Source organism: Nanorana parkeri, unplaced genomic scaffold (genome assembly GCF_000935625.1).
Source record: "Nanorana parkeri isolate BGI_ZX_2015 unplaced genomic scaffold, ASM93562v1 scaffold1161, whole genome shotgun sequence".
NCBI lineage: Eukaryota > Metazoa > Chordata > Amphibia > Anura > Dicroglossidae > Nanorana > Nanorana parkeri.
In genome coordinates, this window is record NW_017307429.1 from 168,974 (window position 1) to 181,945 (window position 12,972).

At 41.1% G+C, this 12,972-nt stretch overlaps 1 protein-coding gene across 1 annotated transcript in view; it reads right to left on the reverse strand.

The window, feature by feature from the left end:
• Window positions 1–82: 82 nt before the first annotated feature.
• Window positions 83–12,972, reverse strand: part of C1QTNF7 (C1q and tumor necrosis factor related protein 7) — a 58,696-nt gene continuing 45,806 nt past the window's right edge. Inside the window, exons 2-3 of the mRNA XM_018568246.1 lie at window positions 3,155–3,400; window positions 83–767 (exon numbers count right to left, since the gene is read on the reverse strand). Coding sequence (XP_018423748.1) covers window positions 136–767; window positions 3,155–3,395 — 873 coding nt within the window. The 5' untranslated portion in view covers window positions 3,396–3,400 and the 3' untranslated portion in view covers window positions 83–135. The remainder of the gene's footprint in view (window positions 768–3,154; window positions 3,401–12,972) is intronic.

Below are 12,972 nucleotides of genomic sequence, written 5' to 3' on the forward strand. Positions count from 1 at the left end.
ATTCCTACATGTTCGTTTTAAAGGAACTGAGGTGGACGGTAGCCTTCTAGCAATGTCCATAGACATTTTAACAGGATCTGGCTTGCACCCAAGTTTCATGATAAAGTCAGAACTGTGTTCAGAATTAAAGCTGCATCATAAGTCATAATCATCAGACAAGGCATTCAGATAATCAGTATCTGCATATAAAAGAAATCCGGAAAACAAACTGTCTGCCCAGCTGGGGTCTGAGAACAAACCATTCTGATCTGTAAAAAAAATCTCAAGCCAGACTTCATCTTCTGGCTTTAGGTAAAGAAGTGTTGAGCCCGAGGCAACATCATGATTTCCCGTGTTGGCATCAAATGTCTTTATTTTGTACTCTCCGTTTTGTACAAGGCTGATGGCCAGGTGCTTGTTTGCAAGAGTGATGTCATAAGAGAAATAATAAATTCCAGGGATGGCACAAATAAATTTCCCAGTGGATGGGTTGTAGTGCTCTCCCTCATTAAATATTATTTTGTTGAATACGATTGGAAGTCTTTCTTGTGGGTAGCTGGTTGTGATCCCAACTGAAAAAGCAGATTTAAGCACAATATTTCCACACTTGCACACACCAGGTTCTCCTGTATCTCCCCGTGAGCCTTTATCACCCTTGGGTCCAGCAGGTCCATCATGCCCAATTCCCCCTATGTCTCCAAGTGAACCAATTGGCCCTTTTTTACCAGTCTCTCCTTGATCTCCTTTCTCACCAATAGGTCCCAGTGGTCCAGTTTTTCCTCGGAAACCTTTAATATAAATGTCAGAATTGTCATTAATAATGGATTTACCAATTCATAAATAGCAACTGACGCTTAAATATATAAAACAGAAATGAATGGCTTCTAATTATGGAAAAAGAAACATGTTCATGATGTACCAGATTAAAGATGACATGCCTGATGGTTATTAATAATGATCCAAGGATAATACAGTTTTTGTAAACTCTATGATCACATGATTATTGTTAAAGTCCATCTCCATCCTAAATGTTTTGGATAGAACGTTGAAGGGTTAGAACTGTCCCTTATTGGAAAATTACTCTTACTTCCTGTGATTACATAAAAGGTCATGGAAGTCAGGAAGTAATGTAAATCTCTCTAAACTGGGGCACAGACATAAACAAAAAAACCTTTTTAGTAGAGTGAGGTGGGATTAGATTTTTTTTTTACGATTTGTTGTGCCTTCTCATCATCCACCCCCATTTCTTGTACAGGGACTCATGAGGAAGTACATTTTTATTCTTTCCTATATTTCCCTTTCCTATTCTTCTTTGGTTTAAAAAAATTGGTTAGGCTTTAAATGTTTTTAGGAGGGAGATCATAATTTTGGTAGCAATTTTGCAATACATATAAATTAGCATCCACTAAATAGACTAACCCTCCTTCAACCTGTTATAGATGCTGCCGCTGGACTTGTATGTTCCTGTTCTATTAGCACTCTAGCCATCTCTGCAATGCCTCCCTATAGTTTTCCTATAAAACCCCAAAGGCTCTGAACCTTTTATCTTCTATTTAGGCTCTATGTATACAGTAAACTGGAACATTCACTTCCCCTACAAACCTCTCTTCTTCACAGGTCACCATGTCTCACTTGTCTCTCTATTTCCTCTTCTGTATGCCAATAGGCAATCACCAGCCCTCCAAGTCTTTTAATCCAGCCTTAAAGGGAACCTGAATTTATAAAACTGAACAATATTAATTGAGCCCAAGCAGTACCTTGAAAAATGTACCCTTTACCCCAAATTCCTCCTGAAAAATAGCAGTGCATTTTCTGGTATGTGGGGGTACCTAGGCCTAGGTACTTCTAGTGAGTACCTTCATAGCCGTACATCTGCAATATGAGATCTAAGGCACTGCTGTCTCTGACTGCTATTCACAGGAGATTTGGTGTGAGATTTTATGAGGTCCCTGCTTCATTTCTGACACTCTCCTTCCTGGAGGCTCTGACATGAGGAATCAAAGCCCTGCCTTTAGCAAGATGGCTGCTTCCAAACAGAGACACAATTGCAGAACAAAGTATAGTAAGTCAGTAATTGGGATAATATTAGGGGTAGGAAGACCACAGAATGGGAACACATAACGAACATTGGAGGGGTTTTCTCAAATTTAACTGCAAAAGTGGAAATACGCTTTTAAGATTTTTCTTGATTCCCCCTTTAACGATGAAGAGCATAGAAGGGGAAATCTACCCTGTTGCCATTGTATCCTGATTGTTTACAGTCACTGGTGCTGGTAAATGCCAATTCAGCAGGAAACAGCCTAAATTCAATCTGTGTATGGCCAGTTTGGGAAAATAGTAATATGAAAAGTATAACAGCCAAGCAAAATGTATTTATTACTGCAATGATTTCAGTTAATGGAAATGTCATCAAACACTATGGATTCCAGTATTTTGTGTACTATTGTCTACATTGTTCAATGCATTGCTTAAATGGCACAAAGTAGCATCTCGACACAGTGACCAAGGCAACCTGTGAAATGTCAGCTCACAATATACCAACAACAGGGCCTAAGAAATAATAAAATACACTAAATACAATCATGTATTAGGCTCAATTCACAAAGCTAAAACACCAGGATTAAGTTCGCCATACACAGCTTGAATTTCATCCAGGGGAATTGAGTGATTTCTCACTCGTAAAGAGAAATATTTACTAATATGCCAGCTTTAGAATCCTTGGTTCTAAAAAAGTGAGTTATTTTCAGTAGCCTGAAATTTGAAAATTGCGGTCAAATGGCTAAAAAAAGCTTATTTTCCTTGTGTAAAGCCTGGTGAACTAAGCCTATCGGGTTGATTTACTAAAGGAAGATAGGCTGTTCACCTTGTAAGGGAATTTTCCATTAGCTTAGTGAATAAGGTGAAACTCTGCTGACTTCTGGCATTCAATCATGTACAAGAAAAATACTGTTGTTTTTATTTTCCCTGCTTGTGATTGGGCATTCCTTGCAAAGTGAATTTTCGCCACATTCACTAAGCTAAGGGAAAATTCCCATGCAAATGTCCTTGCAAAGTAAACAGCCTATTTGCCTTTTGTAAACCAGCCTCTATGTGTGCTGTTACTCCTTGCAATATTTCAATATTTATACAATTCCCCCTGATATTATATCAGCAACAACAAGCAGATGTGTTTTACCTGCGGTGCCCTTTTCACCCTTTTCTCCTTTCCTGCCATCTCTCCCATCTCTTCCTGGAAGGCCAATCCGTCCATGTGGCCCAACTAATCCATTTGCCCCAGGGGATCCCGGAGGCCCTGGTAATCCTGGTATGCTACAGACATACCTTATGTTCTGGTGATCTCCTTTCAGTTTATTGTTCAATGGTTGTCCACTGGCACAAAGAACAAAGCTTGTAATGTACAGCAAAATAAGCATCATCGACCCTGCAGGGAAAATATTCTGTTATATTTTCATGTACTATTAACCCTTAAACAACAAAGTTAACAGCTTAATTTCATTTGACATGTAGGAGAAAATCTCACTTCTTTACTTTAAAGAGCAAATCTTAGCAGTAAGTGAAACCAGTCAATGAACTGCTAAAACTATCCATAAAACATTGCAGTGTTTTTAAAGGGACCTTTCCATAACTTAAACTGTGTGCAGCACAGTGGCTTAGTGATTAGCACTTCTGCCTTGGAGTACTGGGGGTCCCCGATTCATATCCTGGGCAGTACACTATCTGCAGAAGGTTCTCCCTGTACTTGCTTGGGTTTTCTCTGGGTTCTCCGGTTTCCTCCCACTCCATGCTGGTAGGTTAATTTGCTTCTGTGTAAATTGGCTCTGAATGTATGTGAGATAGGGACCTTAGATTGTAAGCTCCTTGAATACAGGGACTGATGTAAATGTGCACTGTGTATATTGTCAGCAAACTATAAATTCCTGTAATAAATAAACCCAAACTCTATTTCTTAGTATGTTTGGCACCATGCCTCGCCGTATACAGTTTCCTTAAGTACATTTTTCTTTGTGAGTCTTTTGCAAAGTTTCTTACCTTACTCTCCAGGTAAGAAACTTTGCAAAAGACTCACAAAGAAAAATTTAATTAAGGAAACTGTATACGGCGAGGCATGGTGCCAAACATACTAAGAAATAGAGTTTAGTAATACAAAAAGGAGTATTTGTTTAATCAGAAGAGTGAATATCCCATCTATGAAAGACACTCACCACAATTACGTTTATTGACAATTGAGTTATATGGTCATGTATCTCTGGTGAGTGTGTTTTCAGTTACTTTAACACATCGGGAGTCTGGAACACTTTATTTCAGAGGATCATTGTCACATTGTGGATTTTGCACAAAAGCACTTTATACTGATTTACTATTATTGAATATTGTCATATTGATTATTATTATGTTTGAAAATGTATGTTTATGAAAATGTACACATTGTTTGGAGGTTTATGCATGTTTATGAGCAGTAGCGCAGTGCACACTATTTATCAACTGGCTTTGTACTGTCTGCTTACAACATGAATTGCTGTTACTGGCAGGATCCCCAAGTAAACTTTGCAACAGATTCACATTAAATATTTACTTAAAGGAAACGGTATACACGGAGGCATGATGCCCAACATACTGAAAATTAGTTTGATTACATTGCGGTTGATTGAAACCACTATTTACAGGGTTATTTACAAAAGGGTGAAGAGTTTGGAGAAGGCAGGAGAAGTGAACAATCTAGGACAACATAGCTAAATGGGAAAGTGAGCTGGATTGGAGAATTTTTCCAAATCAGCTATGTTGTCCTACATTGTTCTCCTCTCCTGCCTTCTCCAAACTCTTCACCCTTTTGTGAATAACCCTGTTAATGTCTTTGATTTCTTTGCAATGGTGACAAAAAATGGGTTTGAGAGTTCAATTGCTCAAACAAATAGCCACTTGTATGGCCAGCTTAATATTTACTGAGACTATTTCAACGATCATTAAAGTACAAAACATGACAGAAATAGTGGGCCACCATTGCTAACCTCCTCTAAGGACAACTACATTTGGTTTAAGTTGTCCTTTGTGGTATGCCCCGCCTCCCCAAATGCAGCAAATCTGATTCACTATTACTTCTGTCCCATTTCCAGCAATCTTCACGAAATGGTCCTGGCCAAAGCTGTGCGGCCGTTCTTTCAAAAGATTACCCACTGGTTCCTCTCCATCGGGAGAGTAGAACTGCTGGAGGTCGTCATAAGTATGGCTAAACTAAAAAAGGAAGCCAATGTCACTTCCTATTAGCAGCTAAGGTAGCGATCTCTAGACATCAATCCTTGACGGAATGAGCACAGGTCTTACTGCTGAACTAAACTAAAAGAGACAAGCAAAGTCTCTCTTGCCAAAAACAAAATTTTCCCTCCCTCCAAATACATTTTTTGTGTTTGCTGAAGATTGCACGGGGCATGCCAAAAATAGAGCCGAGGACAATGTAATACATTATTAGTGGTGTTACATTATTAGTGGCCACCCAGTGAAAGAAGCACCTGCGAAGATACTGGTGGTGGAGGACATAGCACTGACAGGTTCCTGGACCCGTTATAACTGGAGGACAGCCCAGTAGGAAGTAAGGTGTGCCATAATCTGCAAATACATGCACATTATGCAGAGAGTTCACCCCCCATCAATGCATGTTTAATACTGTTTTAAAAATATTGTCAAACATAATGACAATGAAGACCCTCGTGGCCTCTGACCAAAACAGGCCCAGACAAGCTCAGACAGCTTGGTCCTATATTGTAGTTCATAGCGATTGAGCTGCATTTTAAAAACCAAGCTCCGTAAGACCCATCTAAGAACACCTCTAAATGCCTATCTAGTTTAGTGGCTTCTCTTGTTTCTGCCGTAACCTTCAAAAGACTACACTCCCTAAACAAATCCTATAATCCTAGACTCTAAATCAGGGGTCTCACAGTACCAGCCCACGGGCCAATTGCAGCCCACGAAGCAGTACTATGTGGCCAGCAGCCAGTTGACAAGTCAGGCATGCAGTCACGGACCGCGTACCTGACTTGCAGGAGCAGCTACACGGTCTGCATCTCTGTTGCATGCAGACCGCATAGCTGAAACACCCAGCGCTCAGTTCCTGGATAATGATTGATTCCTAACCGCATGTAATCATAACATACCATTACATGCAGTAAACGGATGACAGCTGCTGCTTGTAAAAGGCATATTAGGGATTCCTGCTGCAGGAAAACACAAGTTCCTGACGCAGGAATCCCTAATTACACCTAAACTTACAGGTGTGAATGGGACCTTATTGTGTGTATCTTAGTGTTTGTAATTCTGGTTGTGGGGTGTGTATATATTCCTGTGTGTGTGTATATTTCTGTGTGTAAATGAATGTGTGAATTTATTGGTCCTCAATTAATAAAATTAAAACCTATGAGGGAAAAACACACCCACATATATTGACACTGCACACAGCTATACATACTGATATGACACACACAGAAACATTAAACACACATACTGACATCACTCACAGAAATCCTGACAGTACACAAACCATCACAAAGACATATACTGACATTATAAACACACACAGACATTAACACTGGTACCAAATATAGTCACATTTTATTTCGAAGTATGCAATTTGGCAAGCGGCCCCCATTGGGAAATGTGTCCAGTAGCCTCCGAGTGAATTGAATTTGAGACCCCTGCGCCAAATAAATGATACTACCGAGGTTATATACATTACATGTTATGCAACTATCTGTAATTTTACCTTTTCTATATTCTTTTAACTCATGCCTTGGTTTTATATTAGCCTTGAAATAAATTATAATTAGTTGTGTTAACCATTGCACAACTCTCAACCGTACCCGTAAACATACAACATTTCTCTCCTCTCAACTCCCCCCCCCCTTCCCCATGATGATGTTAACACATTCGAATATCAAATGTGTTTAAAATAATTGTTTTCCGCAAGCTTTGATATTGGACCTAATCTTTTGGCAAGCAACACAATTCCTATACACCGTATGTTTCAAGTGAATATTTAGGGTGATGCCTGGCTGGAGCTGCAATTTATAGACAAGATGAACTGTTAGTCTGCCTTATTGCTGTTTCTATTGCCCTTGCAGCTTGCTCTTTCCTAGAACCAAGTTTAATAGCGTCCCACAACACTCTAAAAGCAATATATAGTCATTTCAATTATTATATTTTACATTTTTAGATGTGCATGCAAAAATCAGTTTGCTGTAAGTAACCTTCTAAATGTGTTTTAATATTTTAGAAGCAGTGTTCCATGTACAATTGGTATTATATACAGTATATGTTCATGAAGTCAGACATATTTGCTAGATTTGTCACTGTTGGCGTTAGGGATGCACAGATACTTTTTGAGTACCAGTGCAGATACTTGGCATTTTCATGAGAACTACCAGGGTTGCAGCGGTTGCAGCTGGGACTGGGCTCTGACGCTCCACCACTGTCCTGAAATCATTAGTCTGTATTGTTTTAGAAAAACTGTCACATGACAATAAACAAAAATGTATCAGTACTCATACTTGTAAGTACTCGGCAAGTACCAGTACTCGTACTCGCAAAACTGGTATCTGTGCATCCCTTTATTTATATTTATAAAAACAAAATCGTACATTAAAACAGAGATGTACAAATCCCAGGAGCTCCGTGTGCTCCTTACAAATGACAGCTGACTCCTAACTTCTGAATTCTTCTCCAGTGTAGTCTTGGAGCTCAAAAGTATCGGTACATGTACTCGTACTCGTACCGAGTACTGTACTTGGTATCTGTGCAACCCTAGTTGGCGTTAAAGAAGGGTCCCAGCGTGGTTCAGAAATGTTGGCTGTGGGGGCCCTTTACGTGACAACTTGATACTAAAATAAAACACTGAAATATAACAAGGGAGTGCTGGCAATGTTCCTGCAAGGCGGTCCTACATTTTTAAAATATAATATAAACATAATAAAATCTGCTTGGACACTGCAGCACAATGTGAATTATAAAGCAACAAATGTTTTGGCACAGACAGACCAACACATATTTTTTCTTTTTTTCTATTCATTATGATTATGCTGGTAATCTTATAACCCATTATACTGTGAGATAAACAGGATTATAAACCCAACAACACAGAATGACTAATGCAGTGATGAAGGTACAGGCAGTCCCCGGGTTACATACAAGATTGGGACTTTAGGTTTGTACTTAAAGTGACATTAAACCCTCAGATTTTTTAACATAAAACAATACTGTAATGTGTGCCTATGTTTTATTTTTTTCTGTTTGCATTGTTTGTTTGCATTTTTATTTAACTTTTTTTATTTGTCTTTTTAATTTTATTTTTTAAAACTTTTTTTATTGTTTTTTTATTTTAATGCTGGGAGCAATAGCCAGCCTGCTATTGGATATTTCAAATTGCAATAGCCAATAGCAGTCTGGCTGTTGCATCTGCCCACTACCTGCTCTCAAACAGCAGAGGAGGGGCCTGAAGGAGAAAGTTCTCTATCAGGTCCTCCCATGCTGATTGACAGCAGGCAGTGGGTGGGTGCAATAGCCAGATTGCTATTGCAATTTACAATATCAAATAGCAGGCTGGGTATGGCTCCCAGCCTGCAATGAAGAGGAGGCAGGGGGGCGGGGCAGAGGAGCCACGTCCGTACCAGGAGAGCAGAGGATCGCCCGGACCGGGGAAGCCGACGGATGGGCAGAAGAGGACGCCGGGACATCAGGTAAGGGGGCAGCAGAGGAATGCAGCGGTCTGTGTCCCCTCTGCCTCTGCCAACACAGGCGCGGAGAGCAGCAGGGATTTGAAGGGACACAGGCTGCTGCAGCCACAGTTCTCCTAAATGTACCGGCAGCTGCCAGTACATTTAGAAGAACTGTGGACCCTGGTTCGTAAGTACGGATTGTCCGTAAGTCGGACGTCCGTAACACGGGGACTGCATGTATACCAATTAAAACTGACAGAGTATGATCCTACCACTGCTTCATGGTCACCCAGGTTATCAGACACAAAAACTAGTTCTACATTTAAATTGTAAATTTAAAATTAAAGTGCATCTTGAAGGGAATGTACTGTCAATGATGTGGAGGCTGTGACCCTTATTACCACCAAAAGCAGCATTCAAAGGAATGTGTAGCCATTCTAATCTTGTTTGAATAGTTAATAGAGGTCATCCTGATATACATAACCTTATCAAAGTGTGCTAATGGTTTAAAAACCTTGTTTTTGTGTACAATGCAACCTCTACAACACCCCTTTCCCACGCTCAGACCAGAACCTGGTCAGTTTCACAATCACCCTGTCCCCAACACTGACTCCCCCTACAAGGCACACTGTCACCCAGAGAAACCTCCACCACCTCGACCTTTCTCTTCTCCACTCTGCTACTGACTCCCTCTGACAAAATCTCACCCCTCTCCTGCCCTGACTACTTCTGTTTTTAACAACTCACTCTCATCCTCCCTAGACACCTTGGCTCCCCTCACAACACGCAGACTTAGACCACGCCCGCTACAACCGTGGCAAACTGAAGTTACCAAACATCAAAAAAGACAAAGCCGCGCTCTTGAGCGACTGTGGCGGAGAACTAGGTCTCTGCAAGACTTTACCCTGTACAAAGCTGCCCTGATAAAATATAACTCCTCCCTCCGTGCTGCCAAACAAACTTATTTTGTCACTCTCATTAACACACTCTCATCCAGACCTCGTCAACTCTTTTCTACCTTCAAGTCTCTACTATGTCCTCCACCACCACCACCCACTAACTCACTCACTGCCCAGGACATTGCCATTCATTTCAAAAACAAAATAGATACCATTCAAGATCAGATCGCCACTGTCCAATCAACTGCTCCTTTTATTATAGTACCTGATCCTCCATCACACTTGTTACTTTCCTCTTTTGACCCTGTCACCACAGAGGAGGTTACTAAGCTTCTCTCTGACACCCACCTCACCACTTGCCCCCTGGACCCTGTTCCCTCAAAACTACTTCGGTCACCCTCTTGCTCTATCCTAGACTCTCTTACCCACATTTTCAATCTTTCCCTCTCTACTGGAATCTTTCCTACCCCACTCAAACATGCACTAGTCACCCCAATACCCAAAAAACCTTCACTGGACCCTACCAACCTCAATAATTTCAGACCTATCTCCTTACTCCCATTCACCTCTAAACTACTAGAACGCCTCATCTACAACCGCCTGAGTTGCCACCTCGCTAATAACAACCTTTTGGACCCCTTTCAGTCCGGCTTTCGCCCCAAACACTCCACTGAAACCGCCCTCCTAAAACTCACCAATGACCTAATAACCGCTAAAAACAACGGCCACTATTCCTTACTCTTGCTATTAGACCTCTCTGCAGCTTTTGACACTGTTTACCCCCCCACTGCTCCTCAAAAAACTCCACTCGCTTGGCCTACAAGACTCTGCTCTCTCATGGTTCTCATCCTACTTATCTACGCGCTCCTTCAGTGTCACCTACAATTCTAACTCCTCCCCTCCTCTTCCTCTTTCTGTAGGGGTCCCCCAAGGCTCTGTCCTTGGACCCCTCCTCTTCTCCATCTACACCTCCTCCCTTGGTCAACTAATAACCTCACATGGCTTCCAATACCATCTCTATGCGGATGACACTCAAATTTATCTTTCCACCCACAACTCTCCCCTCAGTATCCTTGCGTGTCACTAATCTACTAAATGAAATATCAGTCTGGATGTCACAACACTTCTTAAAACTCAACCTTTCAAAAACTGAGCTCATGATATTTCCTCCACCCCGTGCACCTTCCCCCAACATTTCAGTTGTGATTGATAACACAACTATCCAACCCTCCCCTCATGCATGCCGGCACTGGGGAGCTACAGTTCATTGAGGGAACCATGAATGCCAACATGTACTGTGACAAACTGAAGCAGAGCATGATCCCCTCCCTTCAGAAACTGGGCCGCAGGGCAGTATTCCAACATGATAACAACCCCAAACACACCTCCAAGACGACCACTGCCTTGCTAAAGAAGTGAGGGTAAAGAAGTGGAAGAGGACTCCAGTGGCAACCTGTGAAGCTCTGGTGAACTCCATGCCCAAGAGGGTTAAGGCAGTGCTGGAAAATAATGATGGCCACACAAAATATTGACACTTTGGGCCCAATTTGGACAATTTTGTTGCCAGCGGTATAGACATTAATGGTTGTGTGTTGAGTTATTTTGAGGGGACAGCAAACACACACTTATATACAAGCTGTACACTCACTACTTTACATTGTAGCAAAGTGTCATTTCTTTTGTGTCGTCACATAAAATGATATAATAAAATATTTCAAAAAATGTGAGGGGTGTACTCACTTCTGTGAGATACTGTATATACATACACATGTGGACCATCATTACTGCTGATTACATATACAGAATCTGCTTCCAGCTTTCCTGGAATGGTTGTACTTCACTACACCTTCTCACAATGCAAGTCTATGAGTCAGCTGCACTCTATGTGTGGTTGATATCTTAGTTCACTAGAATTTTGCTGGTGTCTGATCTTCTCCCTACCTCTAGTAGTTACAAATCTGCGTCCTATCATACATTACCTGGAGGCAAAAACCTGTAATAATAATAGCAAAATAAGTGTTCATTAACAATACACTGTACTTCCCCTTTAGCAACTGTTTTTTTTTTTGTATTATTTAGCTGTCCCTCTGTAGTTTTGTTAGATGAGCAGTAAAGTAATTACATTGCTGCATGCAGCAGTAGGAGGGCCTGGGCTCCAGATCCGTTCCACACCTTAATGTCAGAGCACATTGAAAACCAGACAAGCATGAGGTGCTAGTTAAAATATTTATTTCAGAAAAATGTAAACAGGAACAAGGAAAAATCATAAACAGGAACAAGCCAAGGTCAGGAGCCAGAGTGGATAGTCGTACAAGCCAGGTCCGGAACACGGAGTTCAGCGTCGTCAGGAACAGGAACCAGAGGAGAACATCAGCCAATGCAGGGTCATACACGGAATCAGGATACACAGAGCAGCAGGAATGCGCTAGCAGTTAAAACCACGCAAGGGCAACCTGGATGTCACGATACCGTGCACTGGTGTCCCCACACTGCATGCAGGTATATATTCGGTAGGACCGAATGTGTGATCACACAAGACAATGCTTAGAAACTTATAGGTTTATTAAACACACCAAAATCATAAAAACACAAGCAACCCCACCAACACCCACAAGTAACATAAAGTAACCAAACTAGAAGCGAACAGCAAAATCATACACAGACGACAACAGGGCAAGCAAACCTGTGGAGCAGGGCAACAAGAGGGGAGCCACAGATCAATAGTCAGGGTTCAAGGAGGCTACTGGAAACAGGATACAGGTTAAGGCAACAGGTCACGGGACTCAGGTTACAGGACTCAGGATTCAGGTTAGGGCGACAATACTGTGGCACCAGGCTCACTGCAGGGAGGGATTAAACACCCTCCCAGATAATCAGCAGGTGGTGCATAATTGCTGACACCTGCAGGTGAGCACTGGAAATGCAGGGTCTGCTCCAGCGCCACCTAAAGGTGTTTCGGTCCCTAACACTGGACTAGAGATGTAATATTTCCGGAAATTTTTTAAGCCATGAGAAAAAAAAAGTTTTTTCCCCTGTGTTTTTCCACTGGACATTTTGGGAAAAATTTAACCCCTTCATGACTGAGGCCCTTTTTTCAATTTTTGCACCCATGTTATATTCCACATTTTAGGATACGTGAAATGTAGTGTATATAAAAGTATTATGCTTGAGATAAAAGTACAGCTTATTCAGTAAATAAACTAAACTTGCTTTTTAAAATTTTATTTTATATTTGCAAATTATAGCTTTGCTGTCAGCAGAAGTTGCACTACAGAAATGTTTCCAAACTCTAGAGGTTGGTCTCACCATTTTATCGAGAGGAGGAAAAAAAATAAACAATTTACTGACCATCTATAGGTAAACATTACACTGTGATGGTGTAGAACATTTTTTGG